We start from the raw sequence: 25,997 nt of genomic DNA on the forward strand, positions 1-25,997 counted from the left end.
CCCGCCGCAGGACACCCCTTCCCAACCTTTGAAATGAGCTGGAAAAGGGGGAAAACCCCCATAAATCTTGCCCAAAGGTGTTACCCTCCTGTGCCTGGGAGGGCAGCCATGAGGAGGCCCCAGGGCCGTGTGTAGGCCCCGGCGAGGAAATGTGTGTGGGTGGCTGTTTTGGGAGAAAAGTCCCCAGGATTTAGGGGAAAGGGGGGGAACACCACTGATTCCGGGGCTGCCAATCCTCCAGATGTGCCCTGTGCCACCAGGGGGTTGATGCCCCGGCATCGGCTGTGGCAGCCCTGCTTTCTCCGTGTGTTGCTTTATCTCAGCCAAGAGCCCCAAAATAATCTCTCCTTCACCCCCAAAACTGCTATTCTGGCCGCTTGCCGCAGGAAGGTGGGAGAGGGATAGTGAGCCCCAAAAGACCTTTGCCTTGGCCCTTTGCAAGCAGTGGGGCTGGGGGCACCTCTGAGGGCCAGCTGGTTCAACCTGCCTGGTCACGATGTCTCCATGGACAGAGACTCTACTGCTGCTCTGAGCAACCTTGTGCCACTGCTTGGTCACCCTTACGGTGAAGAAGCGTTTCTTGATGTTCTGAGGAACCTCCTGGGTTTCAGCTTGTGCCCATTGCCTCATGTCCTGGCACTGGACACCACCGAGAAGAACCTGCCTCTACCTTCACACCCTTCCCTCAGGTATCTATACCCATTGATAAGATCCCCCTGAACCTGAACTTTTCCAGTCCCAACTCTCGCAGCCTGTCCTCCTAGGAGAGATGCTCCCATCCCTCCATCAACTTGGTGACCCTTCACTGGATATGCTCCAGCATGTCCATGCCTCTCTTGCACTGGGAAGCCCATTGCTGGACACAGCATTCCATGAGTGGCCTCACCAGCACCAAGGGGCAGGATCATCTCCCTCAACCTCCTCCAACACTTCTCAAGCAGCTCGATTAACCTTCTTTGCCCCAAGGGCACGTTGATGGCACATGGTCCAGTTGGTGCCTGGCTGGACCTCCAGGTCCTCTTCTACAGCGCTGCTTCCCATGGTCCCACCATGTCCTGGTGCTGCTCCTCCCCAGTAGCAGGGTTTTGCACTTCCTCTGGTTGAACAAAGTGAGTTGGCTCTCAGCACCCAGCCAGGATGGAGCAGACCTTATCAAGATCTGCTGCCGGGAACAAGGACTGGCAAAGGTGACAAGGAGCAAGGTAACAGTGACGGTGCTCACAGGTTGTGGCACCTGGAGCAGGAACCATGCTCTGTACCTTCTGCTCCATCTCCTAGATGTACCTACTCATGTGGCACAGGATGAGGAGCCAACTCCAGCCCCACACGTATCTTGGATGGACAGATCTGTGCCCCCTCTGCCATGCCCAGGACCAGGCAGAGTGCAGCTGCGCCACCACGCCACGGCCAGGAGGTAACAAACAACACACACCACTGGGAAAGCATCACCTTCTTTAATTACAAATAAAAATACAAGAGAAGTACGGCCTGCCATGAGGATGCTGTAGGGTAGCTCCAGGCTGAGCAGACAATGGGCTCTCCTCTGCTGCAGACTCCTCTCTGCCAAAGCTGGGGCAAAGCCCCACTCTTTGTGCAGAGCCTCCAAAACACACCACAACACCCTGCCACGCCAGGCAGCCCTGGAGAGCTCCTGCTCTGCCATGGGGGCTCAGCAAATTCAAAAGAACAATCCCAGAAGGACCTGCAAGAGCCCAGAGCTCTCCCTGACCTCTTCTTCCTCACTCGCCACCCCTGCAGGTCAGGAAGCAGAGGTGGCACCAGCGTGAAGAGGACAGTCCTTGCAACACTAATCCTGCAGCCCTGGCAGGGGTGGGCAGCAACACCAGCGCAGGGGAGCTGAGGGAGCCCTGGGAAAGGCACAGTGGGAGATGTATTTACAGATGGGAAACGTTTTCATTTAGCATTTCTGTCTCAAAAGCAAAGCTGAAGGGTTTTGACCCAAATGCAGTGGCGTCCACAGGGTGCAGCCAGCCAGCCAGCCCCCTCAGGAAACCCCAGGGCCCAGTCACGCTCGTCGTGCCTTCTTGCTCTTCTTTTTCTCCTCTTTAACGGCAGTGTCGTGGGCTTTCCTCTTTGCAGCGAGTTTGTTGGCCTGTAGAGAAATCCCCAAGACCCACAGTCAGACCGGTCTGCAGACACCACGGGCTGCTCTGCCCCCAGCCCCGCCAAACCCTCCTGCTGTACGTGGCAGAGATGGGAGGGTCCGTCTGCTGCGGGCACCCAGGTCAGGCACAGGGCAGAGAGGGGCAGCAGCTCCACTTTGAGCACAAGCCACAGCCTCAAGGGAGCAGAAGGGGCTCTGCCCTGCCAGGATCGAGACCGCAGCCTGGTGACACCGGGGAAGAGGCTGGCAGGGCCTCACCCCTGCCCACCTTTGCTCAGTGCCCTCACCAGGTACAGAGAGGAGCAGAGGCAGCCCAGAGCTGGCAGTGTCAGAAGCAGAAGCTGCTCCCTCTCCCCTGAGGTGAGGACAGACCCCGTGTTGATGACCTGTAGCTGCAAGCTGACTGGTGAGAGCTAGCACCGGGATGCAGGCAAGGGTCCTTGCCCACAGCAGCCCTACGCTCGTACCTCTCGGACTTTGCGCTTCTTGCCAAACATGATCTTCTTGTAGAGGTATTTCTCCCTTTTCTTCATCATCATGATGGCCAGACGCTTCTCCTCACTTTGCTGCTCCTGCTCCAGGCGTTGCTTGTCCTCCAGCCGCAGCTTGCCAGCGGTCACTTTCACGGGAAGCGCCTGCAGGGAGCTGGAGAGCTCAGGACCGCAGACACTGGGAACCCACCACCCTTCCTAGGGAGAGATGCTTCCACACATTCACCGGGGGCACAGAAGAGCCACAGCACTCTCCAGACCAGGCAGCAGGTCCTGAGCGTGAATGGGAGCTGCAGCTCATGGACACGGGTCCAGGACCCAGAGGTGTGGTGGCTGCCACAGGAGCAGCACAGCCACAGCAGTCCCAGAGCAGGGAGTGGGCCAGGACACCCCGCAGCAAGCAAAGCCCCAGCAGAGACAGAGCTCACCACAGCTGCCTCGTCCTGGGGCTCCCACCCCGCTGCTGGCACCATACCTTGTTGCTCTGAGTCTTCTGCTCTTCCATCTTCTTTAATTTCATCTCCTCCTCCTTTTCAGACTCATCTTCCTCCTCCTCCTCTTCTTTGTCATTGTCACCCTCCTCTTCCTCCTCTTCCTCATCCTCCTCCTCCTCACTCTCTCCATCTACAGAGAGACCACCGTTACCAACAGGAGAGCAGTCGCCGGCTCCAGAGCAGGTACAGCCCTGCTGAGGCAGCAACGCTGCCCGGCTCCTCAACTCCTCTGACCTGGGAGCCTCCCCTCACCTGGGTTCTCGCCCCTCTGCATAGCCAGCAGCTTCAGCTTCTCAGGAGGGATGTAGTCTCCTTCCTGCTCTGTCACGAAGGGCGAGAGGTGCGGGGGCAGCTGCACGCCAGGGAAATAGTCGGCCACAGGGAGGCACAGCTTGGCATTGACGGAGTCGAAGACCCACTGAGGCTGCAGGTAGTACCTGTGGGGCAGAGGGACGCAGGCTCAGACTCTTCCACCGCAGGCTCTGGAGCCCATGGGGCTGCAAGGGAGCAGACACAGCGTGGGACAGCTCTGAGATGGCCAGGGACACTCTGTGGGGACCGGCAATGCACCTTACCCACCTGCCAACAACCTGCTGCTGCACCTGGGGCCGGTCAACAATCTGGTGGGTGATGGAGGGGTCGCTCACGTCATAGGTGGCACCAATGCACAGGGACTTGTCCCAGGAGACCTGGCCACCAAAGCACCTGCCAGCAAAACCCACCGAGGAGTCAGGCAGGCAGGAGGGGCCCTCAGGGTCACCTCGCCTGTGGGATGTCAGGCAGACTGGCCTCAAAAGTCCTTACAGAAAGGCTGGGGAGGCAGTCATGGTGTAGCACGGCTGCTGAGGTGCTACCCACCACATACCGGATGATGAAGGCCAGCGGCTCGCGAGGCACCTCCCTGTTGAGGAAGAAGCGCAGCCCCTCAAACAGCTTTTTGTGCTTCTCCAGGGCCTCCTGTTCCTTCTTTTTCGCATCCATCTGCTCTGCAGTCTCCTGCTCAGAACAAAGCATTCAGCCTCCTCCCCAAAAACAGCCCCTGCCAAGCCCCTCTCTGCAAGGGGGGCTCTCAGATGCTGTCTCCACCCTCCTGCCAGTCCCTCCCAACACCACACCAGGCCCTGCCAGCCTTTGCCTGGGCACCAGACATACTGCACACAGCATCACCCAAGGGCAGGGCTGAGCTCCCCGCCCAGGCTCTTACCCCCTCCACTGGGAACTCATCCATCTCCACCTCGTCCTCGTGGGTCGGTGCCACCACACGGGCCAGGCTGGCGCTCAGAGCCGACAGTTTCTGCAGCGGGAGGAGACCAAGAAGGTGTCACACCCAGCCAGTAATTTGGGGATGGGACAAAGGGCATCCTCCTGGAGGAAGGCAACTTCTCAGAGCAACAGGTCACACAACCCAGGACTAGACATCCTCCCTCCATGTACTGTCTCACACTGCAGGCCCCAGCACGGGGCTTTCAGAGGGTTCCCTGCCATGCAGGGGGGAGGCCAGTGGCTGCCAAGGCCAAGCACAGCTCCTCCCTTGGCTAGTCTACAGAGACAAGGAGTTCTGGATGAGCCCCTTCCACCACACAGGGATCTGGCTCTGCCCCTTGGTCCTCACACAGTGCCCCATGCCAGGAGGAGGTCTGCAGTCAGGACAAGACCACACAGGGTTCTCCCATGGACCATAGTGATGGCAGCGTCCCTCACCTCCAGGTAGCTCTCTGAATCCATGGCGTACTCTTTGCCCTCCACAGGCTTCAGCTCATCAGCCTGGCCATCAATCTAGGCAGAAACAAGACATGTAGGGAGGCAGTTCCCAAACCCAGAGTCCCCAAACATCCCCCCCATCCACCACAGCAACTCTCCAACATGAGCTCACTTCCCACCACCCACATCAGGTGGTGCCACCTGGCGCGGGCCAGCACAGCGCATCCCCAGGGCCCGCGGTGGCCTCACCTTGGGGGGGTAGAGCAGGTTGAGGGAGTGGTAGAGGCGAAAGTTGACGAAGCCCAGCAGGGTGGTGTAAAACTCGGTGAAGGTGGCCATCACACGGTAATCCACATCTGTGGGGTGCTGCAGGCACATGGAAAGGATGAGGACACAAGGACAAAGGACCAGAATCCCATCTGCAGGGACAGAGGCCCATGCCATCGGCACAGGCAGGAGGATCCTGTCGCCTTCACAGCAGGTTCTGGAGATCCATGGCCACTGCCAGACCCTGGGCAGGGAGAGCTCTCCAGGCTGCTACATGGGGCCCTGCTGCCACCCCTCCATGAAGGGACCTGCTTGGACAGATGGAGCACCTCATCCCATCGTGGATGGCCCCTTGGTGGCTTGGTCCAGGGACTTTGCTCCTCCGGGTGAGGAGTGGAGGCCACAGCAAAGCTGGAGAAGAGCAGGACAAAGAGCCAAACCCAGCAGGGACCCAGCCAACCTCACAACAGCCAGGACTCAAGGCAGTGAGAAGTAACGCTGGCTGGGAAGGACATGGGCTGGCAGAGATGCTGCGGGGATGAGCTGGGGAGGCAAGCCCCAGCACGGGCCATACCAAAGGCCATAAAGCTGGAAAGCCCCAACCCAACTGTGCCAAGCCCTGGAAAGCCTGGGAGTGAAACAAGAGGGCACTGCTGGGATGGCAACCTCCTGCCTGCCGAGGATCGTGGCAAGGTGCAGCACAGCCACGCGGCTGTCCCGGCACAGTAGCACCCACAGCTCTTCCCTCACCCTTCCACCTGCCCGGACTGCACAGGGGCTGCAGCAGAACCACCCTGGCAGAGGGTGTGGGGTCTGACTCGGCTCTTCCCTAAGTGCCACCAGCCTCATTCCTGCCGGTTAATCTTTAATTGCTGATTGAGGCACATTTTAATAATTGACAAACGGAAATAAGGAACTGGGGAGACTGGTACAGCCAGCCACAGGGGACACAGGTACAGCCATCCTGGGGGTTAGAAGAGGGCTGTGGCCCCGCATGCCTCCTGAGTTGGCCCCGCGGTCACCACAGGCTTTGTCTGCAGCGTGAGAGCCACAGGACAGTCTCTCAACTCTTCCCCAGCCACAGGAAAGGGAGCCGCGAGGCAGCAGCAGCACACAGCCTGCATGGATCCTGCCATGCTCCTGGCGGGTACTCACATCGTGGGAGAAGGTGTAAGGGGTGATCCAGGTGATGGGCTGCCCCAGCACCTCAGCCTGGTAGTAGATGCCCTTGATGGAGAGGAAGACCTGGCAAGGAACAGAGTGAAAGCTCAGGGGGAGGAAGGCCATGGGTGTTTCCCTGCCCCTGCCCTCGTCAGCCCTTCCACTGTCAGCAGGTTCATCAGGGAAGCGTCACAGACAGCCCGGTAGGACTTGTTCCCAGTCTGAAGCTGCCAGCACAGCTGGCACAAGTCCCATGCCCCTGCCTCCACACCCCCCCTGGGGCAGGGAGGTCTTGGCCCCATCCTCCCCTGCAGTGCCCACCTTGCGCAGGGAGCGGGAGGCAATGACATAGTTAAGGAATTCCACAGCCAGGCGTCGACAGAGCTGGATGGTCTGGACATGGCACTTGCCCGTCCGCGGGAAGGTAGAGAAGAGGAAGCACATGGAGAGAGCATCGTCCAGGTCCCGCAGCGCGTCTATGAAAGTTGGGTACCTGCGCCCGGGCAGAAGAAGGGGGAATCACACCCAGCCCCAGTGGCCACCAAAAGAAGAGAGGGTAGAGGGTAGACTTAGGTTAGATATTAGGAAGAAATTCTTCACTGTGAGGGTGGTGAGCTGCTGGCACAGGATGCCCAGGGAAGCTGTGGATGACCGTCCCTGGAAGAGTTCAAGGCCAGGCCAGAAAGGGCTTGGAGAAACATGGTCTAATGGAAGGTGTCCCTGCCCAGGGCAAGGGGTTGGAACTAGATGAAATTTAAGGTCCCTTCCAACCCAAACCATCCTATGATTCTAGAAGCTGCTGGGCCTGGCAGAGACCTTGCATGAGAAAGGAACCAGCACCATGGAGCATCCATCTGCCACGCATCCCACCAAAGCTGGTGACCCACGGGGACAGGGTGTCCCTCCTGGGCAGGGAGAAGCCTACAGCCACACAGCTCCCGGGGCTCAGGGCTCCTCAGGGAGCCAGGAAGCGCCCTGGGTGAGGGGATGGCAACACCCCTGATTACAGGGAGAGTGTAAACAGCGTTTAGGGCACCTGCTACACTGAGCCATGGGGGAATCCCTGCCTGGACCCACTGAGACAAGCGTGCCTGCGGTGCAGCACACCGGGATGTGGCCCTCCTCGGCCAGACAGATGAGGCCCAAATCAAAACTGCAGGACTTAAACGTCGCATTTGGAGGGAGACAGCGCGGCCCCACAGCTCGAGCAGTGGTGCAGCTGCCAGGTGCCCAGCGCTCCCTCCCGAGCACAGAGCTCGTCAGGGCAGCATCTGTCTCTCAGTGCTGTTTCTCCTTTCCCTCTCTGCACCAGTATAGCAAGGTCCCAGGCACCACTGGGACACTGAAGAGAGACCTGCCAGAGTAGGTTCCCTCTATCCTGAGTCCGCTCCTCTCTCACTGCCACCAAGTTCAACAACCCTGTTGGCACAATGCACCCTCTACCAGCCCTCCCTCCAAGGAAAACACTGCCCAGGGAGAGGAGGAGAGCTCTCAGCATCTTCCTGGAGCCACCTAGGACAGCCAGGCGCGCCCTCCTCACTCATGCTTTGCTACAGCCAGCGTGCAGCACACTACGGTCTTCTCCAGCCCAGAAATGCTGGTTTCCACAAAAAAACCCAGATGATATATAGGAGGTGGATTCCTAAAGAGGGACAGACATGGTGAAGGCTCCACAGGTCCAGGCGGCTGCAGGGAAAGCTCCTCCCAAAAGAGGATAGCTCTGCTCGGACTTGGCCAGTGGCTCACCTCTCCTTCACGATGTGGTCAAGCTTGTAGCTGGGCTTGTTGTCCCTCAGCCGGTCTACGGTGCTCCACTCGCTCTTCCCGTACGCCTTCCGGAGCTTCCGCACGAAAACCTGGGGGGAGAGGGGGAGGCTGGGGGCTCTGCAGGAGAGGACAAGCCCTGAGCAGCCCCTCAGGCACCACCCTGGGGTCTCGTGCAAGACAATTACCTTATACTCGCGGAATTTGTTGACGATGGGCTCGTGAAGGAGGAATTTGATATCCTTGAGGAGGTAGAAGGTCCTGGGTGCCGTGGAGCCTTTGTTCACCTTCTTCTTGTGCTTGGGCTCATGGGGGTAAATCCCCTTCAGGATGCAGAGACGCCTGGGCACGGCCACAAGGATGAGACACAGGGCCCTGGGGCCCCTCCCCCCCTCCCCGTGCTGCCACCCCTCGTGGGGGGAAACCCCCAAAACACTCAGCAGCCTGAAACCCCCCGGCCACGCAGAATACACCACCACACTGCCCAGGGAAAGGGGCACCCCATGCTCCCACCATGGGCTCCATCTCCTGCTGGTGCCCGGGCAGGGTCCAGGGGGTCCCGGGGGTCCCGGGCTCAGCGGCGGGCGCACCTGAAGTCGGGCAGGCTCAGCTGCAGCTTCTTCCGCGCCCGGTTGCGGGTGATGTAGTTGGTGGCGGCTCCCCGCTCGTACTGGGGAGAGAGGGGGGGTCGGGGGGGTCAGCATGGGGCGGGGCCCCCATCGGGAGTGGGGCGGGAGGGGCAGCCCCGGAGCCACCGGGGTGCCCGGAGAGGGAGGATAAACGAGAACCGGCGGCAGGGGGCTGAAAGGGGCCACCGGGAAGGGCCCGCTGAGGACGGAGAGGGGGAGACCGGGCACAGTGTCACGGCACGGATGGGCACGGGCACCGGTGTGTGTGTGTGTGTGGCACCGGTACCGGGGGGGAGACAGAGGCGGGCACCGGTACCGGAGGTGGGGGGCCAGCTAGGGGGGTGGTGGAGACCGGGCACCGGGTGTCACGGCACGAATGGGCACTGGCACCGGGGGTGGAGATCGGGGATGGCACCGGTACCGGGGAGGGAGCGGCACGATGCAGGGAGGCACCGGCTAGAGGCGGGCACGGGCGCCAGGAAGCGTTAGCGTGGCCGCCGAGCGCAGGGACAGGGATAGGAATGCCGCGGTACCTTCTTCTTCTCCAGCCCACCCATGGCCCCGCCGCCGCCGCCGCCCGCGTGCTCCCGGCGCCGTAGGCCCCCGGGCTGCCCCGGTGCTGCCTGCGCCCGCGGCCCGCGCCCGCCCCAGCCGCCCCGCCCCGCTCATGCGGGCAGGGTGGGCAGGGCGGGCAGCGCGGGCAGGGCGGGCAGCGCGGCGGGGCCGGGCTTGGTCAGGCGCGCAACGGGCAGCCCGCCCGGCCTGGCGGGAGGGGTCCTTCGGCGCGGAGCGCGCCGGGATATTGCGGGGCGGCGCGGGGCATGCCGGGATGCAGCGGGGTGGGGGCCCAGCGGCGCGGCGGGGGTGCTGCGGGGAGCGGCGGCGGCAGGGTCCGGCCCGGCCCGGCCACCCGCGGGGACGGGATGCTGGGGGGGGCCCTGGTCACCCGCAGGGCCAGTGGGCTGGCAGGTCGCTGCTGGCCGGCGCTGGCCAGCGGGAGGCGGCCCTTAGGCCGCGGCAGGCCGCGCTCCGGTGCCCGGGGTGCAGTCGCTGGGGGACCCCGTCCTCTAGGGCCTAGCTGAGGGGCGAGCGCGGGTGGCTCCTGGGGGAAGGCCCGGCTGTCTCGGCCCCACTCAACCCAAGCTCTAGAGGCCCCTGGCCCGCTCCTTTCTCCCTAGCCTCTCCCTTGCCTCAGAGGCCGCCGGACCCCCTGTCCCTGCACAGCGAGTCCCCGGGTACCAGCGCATCTCCCGGAGGGCAGGGGGTCCACACGAAGGGATTTGGCTGTCCCAGCCAGCCGAGGGCCCCCAGTGCTGTGGTGCTAGTATTAGCAAGCTGGGCGTTCAGGGTGCCTGTCCCTGAGCTGGGGTGACTCCGGGAGGTTTTGTGGTCGTTAGTTTCCAGCCTGACCCCGAGGGTGGGATGTGGGTTTGTCTGATGTCATGTGGGGCTGCGGGTGACGTGAACTTGGACCTGACCTGTGGTCCCTGGGGGGCACTTGGACTGCCTGTGGCGTTGCAGCCAGCAGGGTAGTGTGTGCTACTGTCTCTGGGTGCTTCGTGAACCCGGTGGTGCCTCTGGGTGCTGATCGGTGCTATGTGCCCTCCTGCAGCCCTCAGCCATCCCCAGTACCCTTGAGAGAGCAGCTGACCGCAGTGGCAGGAGGGGACAGGTCTCCTCTGCCCAGCATCACTGGTGGGGCACCCATGGCCATGCCCTGGCTGATCCCGGTGCAGGTCCCTGCCATATCCCAGGAGGGTGATGGAGACTGGGAGCCCAGTCCTCAGCTGCTGCTAGGTGCAGGGGTTTTGTGGGGGGCAGGAGGGAGTCCCCACAGCCTGTCACCTGCTTCTGAGCTCAGGTGTCCCTCGGCAGGCAGAGGCCTGAGCCCCAGCAGCCCCCCAGGACTCCCTCCCGTAGGCTGTGGGGATTTACCTTTTGGGGTTCAGCACCCCAATACCCACTCATCTGCTGAGTTGGACTGATTAATCCTCATTCTCCTCTTCAATAAAAACCCAGTTCCAGGCGAGTAGTTTAGTTACTGCTTTCAAAGGTTACAGCAATGGAGGGTGCAGGGTTTGGGGCGTTTTCATCCCCTTTCTTTTTTCGGGTTAACTTTGACCAGTGATTTTGACCTGAACACTGGCAGTTTGGGTCTTGCTGCCCTGCCCATGGTGTGGAGGGCAGGGAGACCTCGGTGCTTGCATGGTTTGTGCCAGGTCAGGGAGCTGAGAGGGAAAAGCGGCCGTGAGAACTTTATCTCTGCCCTGGCCGGGTCGGCTCTGCTTCCCTTTGCTTTGCCTGCAGCCAAAGTCCTTTCCCGTTTTATGCTGACTTGGCGCCAGTGTGCGGAAACAGCATCTTATGACACCTTCCCGTCCCCAGCGGTGTCCTGTCTTGCTCAGCCGGGCTCTGCCTGCCTCTGCCGGGCTGCCAGTCGTGCTGTGCTGTGGCACCCATTCCCTCGCTCTGGCATGTGGCTGCTTCTCATCCTGCTGCAGGCTGCGGTCCTGCCTGCCCAGCTCTGCGGTGAGTACAGCAGCCAGCCGCCACCTGCGGCCCTGGACCCCTGCCTCCTGCCTGGGGACCCCGCTGGAGCTGGGGGTCTCGCCCATGCAGGACAGAGCCCAGAGTGGGTCCCTGAGCTGGCTGTGGCAGTGGAGGGGGGTCCACCAGGGCAGGGCTGGGGGGGATGAGCACCATCCTGTATTCCAGCCCCATGCCTCAGTGAGGGTGTTGGCCTTGTGAAACCCCTCCAGTGAGTTTTCCAGGGCAGTGCTCTCCCCAGCGGCTGCCAGGGTTGAGCCTTATTCCTGTACCCCCTTCCCAAAGCCCACTTTCCCTGCTCCGGTGCCTGCAGCCCCCCTAGGTCCTGCAGGGTCCCTGGGGTTAGTGGTACGACCCCAGCACCTTGTCAGCCCCACGGGCATGGTGGAGGGTGGCCATGCCAGGGCTTTGGATTCTCCACGCTTCCATTCCATGTCGTGTTTCTTGTTTCTTCCCTGTTTTTGGAGTTGGGGGGACTTGAGGTTTTGGGACGTGAAGGGATGTAGAAGGCATGGGGAGCACATCAGGGTTGGGATGCTGGGTCTCCATCACCACCTTGGCCCCATGCAACTGGTACTGGGGGCTGCAGATGGTATGGGGCTGGTGCTTGGGGTGGGCTTGGCCCCCTCCTGCCCACCCCTCACCCTCTGATCCCTCTCCCTGGGGCCGTGGCGGGTAGAAGCCCCGGGAAAGGTGGCAGCGGTGCAGGCACTGAGTGCCCAGCTGCTGGGGCTGGTGGCGGACCCGACGCGGGACCCTGACCCCAGTGTCTATCTGGCCCTTCGCCTGGCCCGTGTCCACAACCTGCGCAGGGAGGAGCAGTACCTGGCACAGCTGCAGGACGCCTTCCAGCGCCGCTATGGCAGGTAGGTCCCAAGGGGTCACCGGCTCCCTGCCATGTGCCTCTGGGCATGTCCTGTGTCCACCCATGCTGTCCCAGCGGCCCACTGATGCTGAGTTCCCACAGGAGCGTGCAGGCAGCTGGGCGGCCCCACGCTGCACCCCACAGCCACCCCACGCAGGATGCTGCGGCTGCTGAGCACAGCATGTACGTGCATCTGTCCCATGGGGACGGTCCCCTCCACCAGCAGGGTGACAGCCCCCCAGCATGGTCGGGGGGCTCTGGCTGCTGGCAGAAGCTGATGCAGTGGCTTGCAGGAGCACTGAGGCAGAGTGGCCGGAGACGGGGCGGCTGGCGCTGTACCTGCTGGGGCTGCGGGCCACTTGTCCTGCATTGGAGCCTGGTCCTCTGCGCTCACTGGTGACACGGCTGAAATACTACCTGGAGGAGGACTGGGCAGGTGAGAGCATCCCCACAGGGCTACTGTGGTGAGCACCCACCTGGGCACCAGCATGTCCAGCCATGGGGCCACCAGCTCACTCTGGTGACATGAAACCATGTCTCCAGGCTCCCGGCACCACGGCCACCCCCTCACCAGTTACTACCAGTACAGCCTGGGCGTGCTGGCGCTATGCGTCCACCGCAAGCGGGTGCGGGAAGAGGTGATCCGTCGGCTCCTGGCAGCTGAGCACCACAGCAGATTCAGGCACAGCAGCGGTAGCGCTGTGGGTAAGGGTCCCTGGGGACAGGTGGGACGGTGGCGCCCGGGGCAAGTGCACAGCAGCCAAGGTGACACCATGTCCCTGCAGACACGGAGGCAGTGGTGGCACTGGCCTTCACCTGCCTGGAGCAGCAGCGGCTGGTGGGGACCAGGCTGGCGGCAGAGCTGCGGGCGGCCACGCGCAGGGTGAGGAGGAGGATGGTTGAGGCGCAGGGCCAGGATGGCTTCATTGGCAATGTCTACAGCACCCCCTGGGCCATGCAGGTGGGTGTCATCTGCAGGGGGCCTCCAGGGTGGGGCATGGGTGCAGGCACGGGCGGAGGTTTGGGACACTGGTGCATGCAGGACTGGGTGCATGCTCCGGTGCGGACATCGGTGCAGGCATGAGCAAAGGAGCACGCTGGGTGTAGGCGTGAGCGTGGCTGTGGATGTGGGTGCCTGGGCAGAGGCCCCAGGGCAGAGGGTGCGCAGGCAGGTGGTGCTCAGCAGCAGCAGCATGGTGCCCACAGGGACCCAGCACACCTCCCTCCTTGGGCTGCTGTCCTGCCACCTTCTTCCCTCCGACTCCCAGGTCTTCATCGCCACCAGCATGTGCCAGACGCAGCCAGTGTATGGCCGGGCCATGGCTGCGCTGCTGGAGAACCTGGACGCCTTCACCACCGCTGCCACCATGGCCCAGGCACTGCCGGTGTTGTACGGCCGCTCTTACCTGGACATAGCCTCCATGCGCTGCCAGGAGGAGCCAGGTAGGAGCCAGGGTGGCGTGGGGAGATGGGGGAAAGCTGGGATGGGGTTAGTGCAGATGCCATCACAGTGGTGGTTTTGTGTCCATCGCCACCATGGTGGCTTCTTGCAGACACGCTGATGCCCATCAGCCCTGAACCGCTGCCGGAGAGGCCAGGGAACAAGACTGTGCAGCTGGTGGTGGAGTGCCCCGAGCCGCGGTGTTCCCAGCACCGGCTCTATGACCAGCCAGTGTCTGTGCCCGCCAGTGCCTCCCTCCTGGACGTGCTTACAGCAGCTGCTGTGCAGGGACCCTCCAACTTCACGTATGTCGCCATGCATGAGCATCCTCTGGGGTCCCTGGGTGTCACACCCAGGGTGGCCACATGCCCTGCACCTGTGTCATGGGCTCACCCTGATCCCCGCTGCCTGGCTCCCTTGGCAGCAGAGCTGCCCCAGTGTCAGCAGTGCTGGGGCCAGACCCTCACCCCCCTCTCCCACCCACCAGGTTTGACACCCGGGACACCCCCCTGGGCCCCTTTCTGAGCAGGGTGCTGGGGCTGGAGGCCCAGCAGCAGAAGCAGAGCTACTGGCAGCTCCTCACCGCCCCCAGCACCAGCCTGCAGATGGGTGAGTGTCAGGTGGGGGTCCCAGGGGGACGGTGGAGGTCCTAAGCAGCCCCCATGGCTGCACTCCCACCCGGGGCTGCTGTTCTTCTCTGCAGGCGTCGCTGACTACAGACCTCGCGACAGGGAGACCCTCATCCTGCGCCTGAGCAAGTGGTAGAGGACGTGGGGAGCGTGATGGCAATGAAACACCTGCCCTGGGTGCAGGACCTACAGCTCCCTGTCTCCTGCTTTCCCTGTGCCTCATGTGCCTGCACCCCAAATCCGCCCAGGGAGGAGGAGGAGGAGGGGAGGGACAGGCAATGCCCTGTGTCCTGCGGGCACAGCGGGATGGGAGTGCTGAGACCAGCAGCTCCTCTGGTCCCAGCCCCACTTGGGAATGGGGCAGGTGACTGCTGGGAGCAGCCGGTGTTGGGGTGCCCAAGCCAGTGCTGCTCACCCCCGCAAGCTGCCAGCCGGGGGCCATCCTCCGTAAACAAACCCTCAGGGGGACCCCCAGCCTTCCCCACTGATCCCCCCCCGCCTCGAGGGCTGGGGACCGTGGCAGCCCGGGGCGGGGGGTGGGGGCGTCCTGGGGGTGTGCCCCTGCGTGATTCCCCCCACGATTTGATGCAACCCCGAAAAGCTGCCGGGGGTGACCGGCAGTGAGCGCGGCTGGGGCGGTGGGGCCCAGGCAGGGGGTCCGGTACCCCGGGCGGTGGGCAGCGATGGCGTTGGCCCTGCCGCACGCATGAGTCTGGGGCGGGGGGGGGGCGGCTCTGACGCATCCCGCCGCCTGTCGCCATGGAGGCCGCCCGGCTCCGGTACCGGCTGCCCAGCCGCCCCGGTGGGGATGCCCGGCCACCAGTTCCCAGCAGGTCCAGCTGCACCGGGCGTGCCCCCCCCGTACCCCCCCGCCGGGCGGCTGTGAGGCTGCGGCGGCCCGTGGGGAGGAGCCTCCCTCCCTCCCTCCGCTGCCCGCCATCGCCAAACTTTCCGCTCGCTCCCGGCCGCCGCCTCCCCCGCACATGGCACCGGTACCGCGGGGCTGAGCCCGGGCACCCTCCGGGCGGGAGCCGCCACTTCCAGCAGGAGCTGAGGAGCCACCGCCGCCACTGCCATCACTGCCATCACCGCCGCTGCCATCACTGCCATTGCCACCGCTGCCGTCGCCGCCGCTGCCATCGTCACCACCGCCTGCCAGGGCCGGCGGCGTTCAGCCCGGCACGGGAAGACGGGGCAGAGCGGAGAGCCGGGGGGAGCGGAGCTGGTGCCTATGTGCCTGCGGTCCCGCCGCGGTGATGAAGCACCGATGACAGCCGGCGAGGGGACCCTCCGGCCCTGGAAACCCGACCCAGGGCAGGCAGGGGGAGGCCGGCCACCCCCCGGGCCATCGCTGCCCCTGACCCTCACCGTCCTGGCCTGGCTGGGCACCGGCACCACCATGGCCGGCCTCAACAAATGGATCTTTGCCACCCACGGCTTCCGCTACCCGCTGCTGCTGTCGTCCCTCCACATGCTGTCGGGGGTGGCTGTGGGGTACCCACTGGGCTGGGCACGGGGACCGTCACCGCCAGCCCCCCGGCCCCGCGCCAGGATCTACTTGCTCAGCCTCACCTTCTGCACCAGCGTGGCGTTGGGAAACCTGGGCTTGAGCTACGTGCAGCTGGACGTGGCGCAGGCGGTGGCCACCACCACCCCGTTGGTCACCCTCCTGCTGTCGGGGCTGCTGGGGGGCCGGCGGCACCACCCGCTGCAGTATGCCGCCATGGGGCCCGTCTGCGCTGGGGCCGCCTGCAGCATCGCCGGCGGGCTCTGCTTCTACCAGCCCGGCTGTGGCTTCCTCCTGGCTGCCACCGTCCTCCGCGCTCTCAAGTCCATACAGCAGAGTAAGTGCCACCTGCCTGTCCCTGTCCTGCACGCCTTCCCTCCCTTGGCACAGCCCCTGGGGCGCAGGGGTGCTGGTGTCACTCCAGTGCCACTCTGGTGCTGGTGATGCTCCCTGGCCCCTATGCCACTTTGTTGCCACCCCAAGCTACGCGGCACTCTGTCCTCCGGTGCCATCCTCTGCCCTGTCCCTGGTGCCGCTCCAGCATCACCCCAGCCCCAGTGCCACCCCTTGCCCACCCTGTCCCTGGTGCCACCTCAGTGCCACCCTTGTGCACCCAGATGCCCCCCTCAGGGCTGTGCTGTGATCCTGGCCCTGAGCTGCTGTGATCCCACTTTGTCGGTGACCAGCAAATACGGTGGTGTCCCTGCTGTGACCCATGGGCACTGCTGGCTCCCAGTGACACTGTCCCATGTCCTGGGGCCATGGGGGGTGGCTGTACCTAAGCTTGTTACAGGGACACCCAGGCTGCCCCATCCCTGTGGGCTCCCCTCGCCAGCACTGTGGGCTGCCAGGTCCCCTGTGAGTCCCTGTGCCGAGTGACATTGTCCCCATGCCCGGGGAGTCCGGCAGCCGCGGTGCTTCCCGGGCCACGATGTCCTTGCCAGGCGGCGGAGAAGAGCCGGCTGGGTTGTTTTTCGGCCGGGAAGGGAGTGTTTCCTCTGGTGACTCAGTTGGGCACCACGGGGGACGGGCTCTGGCGTGGGGCCGAGTGCCAGGCGCACGCCCTGTGCCGTGCCAAGGTCCCGGGGGCACTGCTGGTGGCTGTACCGGGGGCGGGGGGGGGCTGTGGCCACCCAAGGGATGCTACTGTCCGGCACCCACCATGGTTCCCTTGTCACCTGTGTGACAAGGAGGGGGGGCGCAGGGAGGCTGGGGGCTGCTCTGTCCCCCCATGGACCCAGCATGTGCCCCTCCGTGCTCGCCTGTGCATGGCAGCCAGCCCGGCTGTGCCCGCTGTCCCTGGATGACTGGTGGGGGGACATGGGGACACAGAGGGGTCAGGCCACATGCCCAGAAATGTTCCTGCTGGCTGCAAAATCAGCTGAAAAAAGAGGTTTGGGGGAGGGTAGGGGTGGAAGCCGTATTTCCTCCAACGCGGGGTGGGGAAACTGCCCCATGCAACCCTGTCCTGTGGCACCCTAGACCCCCAAACTGGAGCACCCCGCAAGCCAAGGTACCCCCAGCCCCATGGAAGGGGCTGCCCCCCACAATTTCCCCCTTTCTGGTGACACAGCATTTCTTAACCACCTAGGCACCAAGTGCAGGGACTCGCATCGGTGGGTGCCCCATGGAGGCTGGATGTCCCTGCTAGGACGGTCCAGGTGTCCCACTGACTGTCCCCATCCACCCCCCCAGGTCTGCTGCTGCAGGAGGACCAGCTGGATGCTCTCTCCCTGCTCTGCCTGACCTCCCTGCCCAGTTTCTGCCTGCTCTTCGGGGCAGCCGTGGCGCTGGAGGTGGGTCCCTCCTGGGAGGGTGTCCTGCGCTATGACGGCACGCTCTGGGCTTGCATCCTGCTCAGCTGCCTGGGCTCCGTCCTCTACAACCTGGCCACCTACTGCATCCTCTCCCTCACCTCCGCCCTCACCGTCCACGTCCTGGGCAACGTCACTGTGGTGGGCAACCTGCTGCTCTCCCGCCTCCTCTTTGGCAGCCACCTGAGCGGGCTCAGCTATGTGGGCATCGGGCTGATGCTGGCCGGGATGTTCATGTACCACCAGCCAGACCTCATCGCGGCACGCTGGGCGACGCGGTTGGGACGGGGCCTCCCCAGGCGGGAGTAGGGTCCCTGCTGGGGATGGGGGCGGAGGGGAAGCACAGCTCTGCAAGTGCACGGGTGGGCTGGTGTGCGTGGTACTGTGCACACAGGTGTGCTGGTGTCCACACGTGCTGGTGCGCACAGCTCTGTGTGCACACTGTTTTTTTGGTGTGCACAGATCTGTGTGTATGTGTGCTGGTTTGCACAGCTCTGCGTGCACATGTATTTTCTGGTGTGTGCAGCTCTGCGCACACGTGTTTTCTGGCGTGCACAGATCTGTGTGTACGTGTGCTGGCTGGCACAGGTCTGTGCACATGTGTGTTGATGTGCACAGGCTGTGCGTGTGCAAGGGGGTCTGTGCACAGCTCCATGGCTGGGTGTGCACAGGCTCTGTAAGTGTGCGTGGGTCTCTGCGTGTGGCTATGTGTGCGTGGGGGCATGGGTATGTTGGTGTGTGAAGGCTTTGCACATGCAAGTAGGTCTCATGCATGTGGGCATGTGTGTTGGTGTAGACTCTGTATGTATAAACATGTGAGTGTGCACAGCTGTATGTGCATGTGGGCATGCATGTGCTGGTGTGCACGGGTTCTGTGTGTGTAGGTGTGTTGCTGTGTACGCAGAGCTGTATGTGCCGGTGTGCACATATGTATTGGCGTGCGCAGGCTCTGCATGTGCAAGCAGATCTCATGCATGTGGGCAGGGGTGTGCTGCCGTGCACAGGTACTCTGTGCACAAGTGTGTCTGTGCAGAGCTTTATGTGTGAGTGTGCACAGGTGTGTGCGCGCAGCCTCTGCAGGTACATGTGCACAGATTCTGTGTGTGCAAATGCACCTTCACGCATCTGTGTGCACAGGGGCGTGTGTGTGTGTGCACGCAGGCTGACAGGTACCGGTGTGCACACAGGCTCAGTGTGGGTGAGCAGGGTTCGTGTGTGCTTGTGCAGCTGTGTGCACCAGCTCTGCACGTGTGTCCCCATGTGCACACGCAGGCTGTGCACGCTCAGGGATGTGGCTGCAGATACATGACTCTGCACATCCAACTGCTGTCCTGCCTGGGGAAACACGGAGCAGCCTGTGTGTGCACATGTGTGTGCGTGTGTGCACGTATGTGTGCATGTGTGTGTGCACCACTACTAAGCTCTGCTGGCTGGAGTAAACCCAGGGCTGTGTGTACATGCCACTCTTGTGGCCAAACAAGAAGCCCAGGGATGGGGTGGGTGACTGTCCCCTCTCGTGTCCACAACCCCACTGTGTTGTGCCAATCCTATGGGGCTGGTGGTGGTGCTGCCGCATTGTTGTTGTCCCCATCGTGCCCTCCCTGCCACCACGGCTCCGGCTCCAGCCCCATCCTTCCTGGCTTGCTGTGGCTGGAGCAGGCATGTGGGGGGGCAGGGCTGCCTGCCCGTCCCCAGGGCTCCCTCACAGAGATGGTGAGAGCCCAGCAAAGGGGACAGGGACGGCTCAGGCCCACTCACCACCCCTCAGGGATGGTGCTGGGCTGTGGCATGGCACACGCTGACCTTGGCAAAGGGACGTCCCAGTGTATGCATGCCCTGGCATTGATGCCAGCACAGACGTGCGGATGTGCTGTGACGGGTGCACTGGCACCACTGCGTGTGGTGGCTCCTTCCGTGCTCACTGTCTCTGCGCCAGGGCCGAAGGACCCAGCTCTGATTGCACTTGTCCCGAAATAAAGCTCTATTTTTGTTGTACTCCACCCTCAGCTTCCAGGGTGATCTCCCACCCAAAGCGCCCGCTGGCACCGTGGTGGGAAGGGATGAACTGCCCAGTGCAGGGGTGGGAAACTGAGGCACAGACTTGCCTCTGCATGTCCCAGCACCCGGGGGAAGCCAGGACCACTGTGCCCACTGTGCCTGGCATCTCTGTGCTCCTGTGCAGGGACAGCTGTGGTTTAGCAGCCCAGCCCCAGGGTTGACGCAGGGACGCAGTGATGGGGAGAGGAGTCACTCGCACGTGTCCAGAGGATGGCCACTGCTGCTGGGACCTGGCACTGGCCAGCGGCAGCATGGCTTCGCCCTGCCCCAGGGCAGCGTGACGCTGGGGAGCTATGAGCATCCTGTCCCCTGGTGTCACCCATCCGGTCCTCCTCCAGCCCTGTGACTCACATCACCCTGCAAGCACAACCCGCTCTCCCTGAAAATTCCCTGCTTGCTCCCGCCCTCTTTCCCAAACAGCAATATTCTTCCACTCATACGGGCGGCAGATTTTGAGGCTGCTTCCAGAAGCGTTCCGGGAACAGCTGCTTCCCCAGCACAGGGCGAGGGAAGGGCAGTCGGCCATGCTGTCGTGGTGTGCTGGTGGGCTCCTGCCCGTGCCATAATCCCGGGGTGCCCCAGGACTCAAGGGGCCCCACGTTATCAGCAAACAGCCCCTGCCCCGGCCAAGAGCAGCAACCACAAGCCTATTTGCTTTCTGGGCTCACATTTCAGAGGCTTTTCTGTGACGCGGAAGGTTGAAAGTCATTTTGGTTTTCCAGTTCCTTTCAAAAGGGAAGCCCTGGTGTGACTCCAGGGCTGGGGCTGGGGGAAACTCCCCTCCCAGGCATTCCCGGGAGCTCCAACCCACACTGTGCCCTGCCAGGGGACAGGAGGAGCCGGACCTACAAACATGTGGCATCGCTGGGCTGGAGGAGCCCTTCCCTGGGGAACACCCACCTGTCCTCGCCCCCTGACTCATTTGCTGGCACCAGGGTCTATTCGCATCCCGCCTGCATCAGCGGCTGTGCCTTGTCCGCCCTGGTTTTGGTGCATCATGGTGCTGATGGGGCTGGCCCCCTGCCCTGCTGCTGCGGGGAGCGTGGCCAGCTGCTGCCGGTGTCCCTGTGCAGGCTGGTGGCTGGGGCCGGGCTGGGAACGGGGGTCCTGTGGGCAGCATTTATGCTGGAGCTGTGCGCTTTGATGCTGCCCATGAAGGGCCTGGCAGCAGTGGGTGGGCTAGCCTGGTGGGGTGGTGGCCCTCTCTCTGGGTATTTCAGGCCATGATCTCAGCTCAGTGGCATCCTTCGCTCCAGCCGTTCCTCCGCTCTGGCTGCAGGAAGGATTGGGTTTCCCATGGGCATGGTGGCAGCTGCCCATGTGCCGGGTCCGGCACTGCTCCGGTGAAGCCAGATGAGGGAAAGGCATCCCACAGGTTGGGGAGCAGACTGGGATACCTCTGCTCAGACACCTTTCTGGAGAGCAGACTGCGGCATGGGGCAGGACAAGCCCCACAGGAGTGGTGCCAGGTGGGGACAGCCCTTGCATGGTCAGGTGTGTCCCCATGCCTCAGCCACCGGCAGGCAGCAGCTTCCCAGTCCCTGCTGGGGTCCGGAGCCCCTCGCCAGCCCTGGTTTCAGGGTGTGGGGGTACTGAGGTGGGTTATCACCCTGGCAGGGCCATGAACACATAAGGGCTCTGAGGGTCCTGCAGCTCTTGTGCCCCCAGATATGGGGGCCTCTCCTTGCCCATGTGTATCTCCACAACCCCTGCCGAGCACGCTCTGGGGTTTCACCTCTTTATAAAGAACACCCAACTGAAGGCAGGCTGAGGCACTCCCATGCCAGGGCTTGTTAACCCCTGAGATGCCACCGCCTGGGGTTAACCGCGTAGCAGGCACGCGGCACATGCTGCTTGATCTTCCCACATGGGCCCTGCCATCAGGTTTCTGTGCTCCACATCCTGAAATGCACAGAGGGGACAGGAGATGCAAGGAGGGGTAACAGCTCTGAAGCCAGTGAATAGCATCAGCAAGGATGGGTGGCACCTCCATGGGCTTGGTCCCACCAGTCTGGAGATGCTGGCTGGCAAGGAGCTCCAGGTGAAGAGTGAAAGTATGAGGTAGGAGAAATAAAGGTGTGTGTGATGGGATAGCATTGTAATGAGAGCTGGCTGGACAGTTTCTTCTGGATCTACTGTTTAACTGCTGCTGAAATCTTCCTCTGATGCGTGCTGGGGACTGAGCTGTGAGCTGCTACCCTTGGTGGAGGAGCAGCGTGTCTCCATGCAGGGGAGAGGAGATCCAGGGTGGCTTTACTGCATGCCAGCTGGGTGCCTGGGACCACACGGTGGAAATTTTCTGTTTCAAGACAGGGGATTAACTGCTGCCCTCGGGGATGTCGGGAGGCTTACTGCATTAGCACAGAGGGACGCGGGATCTGCAGCTGGGAGGCAGCAAGGACAAACACTTGCTAAGCTGGGCAGCCTAAACCAGTAAATTATATTCTTCCCTCATATGCCGGGCTGTGGTCTTAAACCTACCGCATCACAGTCCTCAAGTGGTGTCGGAGACTGTCCTGGCTCTGGAGCTGAAATTATGGCAAAGCCTTTTTTAGGGTAGACATTAAGAAAAATGCATTCCCCCTGGCAGGACAGCCTGGCCCAAGGATAGATGACATGAGAAGTGCAATGTTCAGCAGTGGCGAGCAATATCTGAGGATGCTTGAGGCAGCCCAAGCCTGGTTGGGGGCCAGGAGATGGACAGGATGATCCTTCAGACTCTCTTCCAGTCCCATGTTCTTTGGTTCAGCACGCAAAAAGCCCTGCAGAATTTGCTCTGAACCATTCTGGGGCAGGCAGGCTGGCTTTACTGCTCGCTCTCTGTGGCACAGGCTCATGGCTTTGCTCTGAGAAAGCTGCTGACTGCCTGTAGCCGAGTTTCTAGAAGATGAAATCACATGAGCTTAAAGACATTTTTAAAGTCATATACTATGGTTTTATAACATAACTTTACATCGTAAAGTAGGGGTCTCTGATACAGACCGAGAGCTTGGGTCAGTGGGTTTGGGTGCCAGGTGCAGGTGTTTCACCTGGGTTCTGATGGCTGTGAAGAAAGAAGTGGTCAAGAAACAGCTGGCAGCAGCATCACGCCCTGCTCCTTCCTCCCACTTCTCTTGAGTTGCATCCAAACTGAGATGCCCACCCTTGATGCCACGCTGCGGCTGTGCCCGTGCCTGGCTGTGTACCCCGCTGAGCTGGAGCTGGATTCTCACCCAACTTCCCAGCTTGGCCTTGCCTTGGACCTGCCTCATCCCCATAGATTTGCCAGGCAGTCAGGACTCCCATCTTAACAAGCCTCCATCCACATCCAGATGTGCACAGCCCTGCTCTCCCCCTCCCTGGACAGCTGGTGCCTGTGCCTGGGACCCAGCCAGCGGTGCCCTCGTGACCAGCACACAAGAGCCAGACATCTGTGGGACCTGCCAGAGTTTGTGGCACTGTTGTTCCCTATAGGGATATCCTGGTGTTGAGCTGCAGAGCTGGCGCAGAGAGGGCTGGAGATGACTCTACACTCACCAGCTGTACCCTTGCCTGGTCAGAGATCCAGTCTGAGAAGCACCAAGGCCAGGGTCACACAGCACGCAGGGCTCCTCCAAGAGATCCACCACATCTCCGATGCTCTCTGTGATACCCATGCACCCAACCATCTCATTCTGTCCCTTCTCTTTAATGTTTCTGTTTTCCAAGAAGAACTTCTTATGTGTCCATGAGGAGTCAGGTCTTTGCTCTGCTTCTAGAAGGTGCCATGGGAGAAAAGCAACATGCTCAAAGGCAGGCAAGGTCTTTTGTCACCCACCACAGCTATCACTTGAGCTGCTTTGAGCCCCTCAGAGAGCTAGTTCGCCAGGTTGCTCTCTGTGGGTGTGGAGGAGCAGCCCCATAGTGCTACTGGTAGGATACAGAATCCTAGAATCACAGAACAGTTTAGGTTGGAAAAGGCCCTTAAGATCATCGAGTCCAACCATTAACCCTGCACTGCCAAGGCCACCACCACACATCCCTGAGTGCCACATCTACATGTCTTCTAAATACCCACTGGGACAGTGACTCCACCACCTCCCTGGGCAGCCTGTGCCAACGCTTGACCACCCTTTCGATGAGGAGATTATTCCTAATACTCAGTCTAAACCTCCCCTGGCACAACTTGAGGCCGTTGCCTCTTGTCCTGCCACTTGCTACTTGGGAAAAGAGACTGGCACCCACCTGGTTACAATGCCTCGCACCAGCTGGGGCTGTGGGACCCCCTCAAGCTGACCCAGGGGCTGTGAGACCCCTCAATCACACATGCCAGCCCAGGGCCCCCTACTCCCACCTGAAATAGGTCTGTTATTTCCACTTGACAGAGCTGCTGGAGCAGAAAACTTCATGCTGTGATAAACCAGAATTAATACATGGTTTGCTGCTGAGCGATGCCAAAGTGTGTCCAGGACAGGTTTTTAGTTTATAACAACATGATGACCTCGCTGCAATGATTCAACCTGACAGCAGGCTTCCTCTTACTGCTCCCATCTCGACTTCCCAGCGTACCAGGAGTAAATGGGGTTCCTTATGAGCAGCGAGCAGCTCACCCAAATAACCGTGGATCTCCCAAGGGAGGCCAAGGCACCTTCTGAAAAAGGGTTGCTGCAGCTGGGTGGGTGAAGAGCAAGGGTGTGATAATGGAAAGCTGGGCATCCTTGGGTGTCTCCCAGCTGGGGTGCTGGAGTCTGATCTTTCTGCCCTCTCTGGAATGCAGCAGATGAGTGGACTTAGGGTTGCTGTCTCAAAACCCAAAGTCCTATCCCAGTTAGGAAAAACAAACACTGGTAACACTCCAAATATCCTGACTCACAGCTAGTTTCTGTCCTGTATTGGAAGCACAGTTTGTGCTGGAATAAAACAACACTCTCTGAACACGTGACAGTTTTGGAGTTACTGTTGAGACTCTGATACTAATGATGTGTGAAAAATAACTGCATAGCTTAAACTGTGTTGATTTTATTTATAGTAAACCCCACTACTTGCTGGTTGTATTGCAAATCCCCCATACTTTCAGTGGCAAAGACTTCATGCTCCACCCCCCTTAGATGAGAAGAGTTTATTTTCAATGTTCCAGCATGGATCTGGGAAAACTGCAGTTGACTTTCCCTTGGTTTCTTGCCAAGGGGTTACAAGAGCTCATTTGTACGCAGAGCAGCAGCATTACTCTTACTTCATTTTCATAAACATTGAGTATCATCCCCGATGGAGAGCTGATCATTCGGAGCCTGCTGACGCCAGGGCAGATGATGACTCGTAGCCGATGACCTGCTGCCAGAGGCTGCTGTTGGGTTGTATGATGGGATGGCAGGGCTCGACCGAGGTGTGGGCACCCCCCAGGGACATGGAGCGGTGCTTCATTGGACAGGCCAAGCAGGTGGTGGGGACCCGCTCACCCCAGCAGCGCAGTGCAGCAGCGTCTGACCCCGCGTGTCCCCATGCTGTGGATCTTAGCTGCCATGGAGTCGAAGTAGCTGGAGATGCGGGCGGTGGGGGTGTCCAGCACGGGGATGCAGAGGTACCTGATGCACCCGTGTTCACCACCTCCGGGGAGACATTGACAACTGTGCTGATGCGGTGGGTGAAGAACAGGGGGAAGCTGTTGGCAGCCTCTGCATCACGGATGTAGGGGCTGGAGGTGATCCATGACAGGCTGCCTGGCTGGGGGGGGCTGGGGCAGCGCTGGGAGGGCTCCAGAGCTGCTGCCACTGCGGCACGCTGGTTGTGCCTAGAAACACATCCATAACTGTGACTTGGGAAGACCAACATCATCACTCCGAACATCCCCCCTGCTTCCTTCTTCTTCCCCTAGTTTATACACTGAGCGTGACATGCCATGGTGTGGAACACCCCTTTGGCTAGTTGGGGTCAGCTGTCCTGGCTGTGTCCCCTCCCAGTGTCCCGTGCCCCTCCAGCCCTCCTGCCGGCAGGGCCTGAGAAACTGAGAAGTCCTTGACTTGGTATAAACATCCCCCAGCAACAGCTGGGACCATCAGTGTGCTATCAACATTGTGCACTGCACCAGATACTAAGAAAACCAACTCCATCCCAGCCGAAACCAGGACACCTGCACACACGAGGTGTGAGTTTCAAGACCTCAGGGCAGTGCAGCCGCCATGAGTGAATTAGCTCCAGGCTACAGCCAAGCCCCAGGCTGTGCTGTGACACCCAGTTTGGTCCTGCAGCGGGTCCCTGGATCTGTGCTGTGCACACGGGCAGCTTTCTGTTTGCAGAGAGACCCGGGGTGAGGGTGGGGATGCAAACCCCTTATGCTGGGGACACTGCATGCCTGCAAGGATGGAAGCCAGTGCTACACCTGTGATGGGCAGGTGACAGGAGGGTCATTGGCTTGCCCAGTAAATTCTGGTTGAGAGGCCACTCAAACCAGATGACCACATTGCTGGTGGCTTTACAATGTGGGCTGTTTGTTGTCAGTGCGATGGATTGGGTCTGAGATGCAAGAATGTGAGAGAGCGTGCCTGCTGC

At 61.4% G+C, this 25,997-nt stretch overlaps 3 protein-coding genes across 6 annotated transcripts; 2 read left to right on the top strand and 1 right to left on the bottom strand.

Annotated features, from left to right (window-relative positions):
- Positions 1-1,435: 1,435 nt before the first annotated feature.
- PES1 (pescadillo ribosomal biogenesis factor 1) lies at positions 1,436-9,328 on the bottom strand. Its single transcript, XM_080401809.1, has 15 exons — positions 9,166-9,328; positions 8,594-8,673; positions 8,192-8,345; positions 7,986-8,095; positions 6,561-6,732; positions 6,234-6,323; positions 5,061-5,177; positions 4,812-4,886; positions 4,315-4,404; positions 3,976-4,106; positions 3,690-3,815; positions 3,363-3,547; positions 3,092-3,240; positions 2,593-2,760; positions 1,436-2,113 (listed from the first exon to the last, which is right to left on the bottom strand). Exons 1-15 carry the CDS (start codon positions 9,187-9,189, stop codon positions 2,027-2,029), a joined length of 1,758 nt encoding a protein of 585 aa, XP_080257935.1. The 5' UTR covers positions 9,190-9,328; the 3' UTR covers positions 1,436-2,026.
- On the top strand, positions 8,861-14,305 carry TCN2 (transcobalamin 2). Of its 4 annotated transcripts, none has more exons than XM_080401822.1 (11): positions 8,861-8,891; positions 10,940-11,161; positions 11,859-12,045; positions 12,147-12,227; positions 12,338-12,480; positions 12,588-12,749; positions 12,830-13,005; positions 13,313-13,487; positions 13,598-13,790; positions 13,973-14,094; positions 14,189-14,305. In XM_080401822.1, the coding sequence occupies exons 1-11, from the start codon at positions 8,876-8,878 to the stop codon at positions 14,248-14,250; spliced, it is 1,539 nt and encodes a 512-aa protein (XP_080257948.1). In that variant the 5' UTR covers positions 8,861-8,875; the 3' UTR covers positions 14,251-14,305. The 4 variants fall into 4 exon arrangements, with proteins under 4 accessions (XP_080257948.1, XP_080257946.1, XP_080257949.1 ...); XM_080401820.1 differs by lacking the exon at positions 8,861-8,891 and adding an exon at positions 9,447-9,471; XM_080401823.1 differs by lacking the exon at positions 8,861-8,891 and adding an exon at positions 9,519-9,855.
- Positions 14,306-14,432: 127 nt separating this feature from the next.
- On the top strand, positions 14,433-19,435 carry SLC35E4 (solute carrier family 35 member E4). The gene is given in 4 exon segments (XM_080401854.1): positions 14,433-14,992; positions 14,995-15,170; positions 15,172-15,958; positions 17,317-19,435. Coding segments are annotated over 4 exon segments (1,563 nt in total). The 5' UTR covers positions 14,433-14,820; the 3' UTR covers positions 17,745-19,435.
- Positions 19,436-25,997: the final 6,562 nt, after the last annotated feature.

This window comes from Falco punctatus (genome assembly GCF_963210335.1).
Source record: "Falco punctatus genome assembly, chromosome: 1".
In the NCBI taxonomy this organism is placed as follows: Eukaryota; Metazoa; Chordata; class Aves; order Falconiformes; family Falconidae; genus Falco; species Falco punctatus.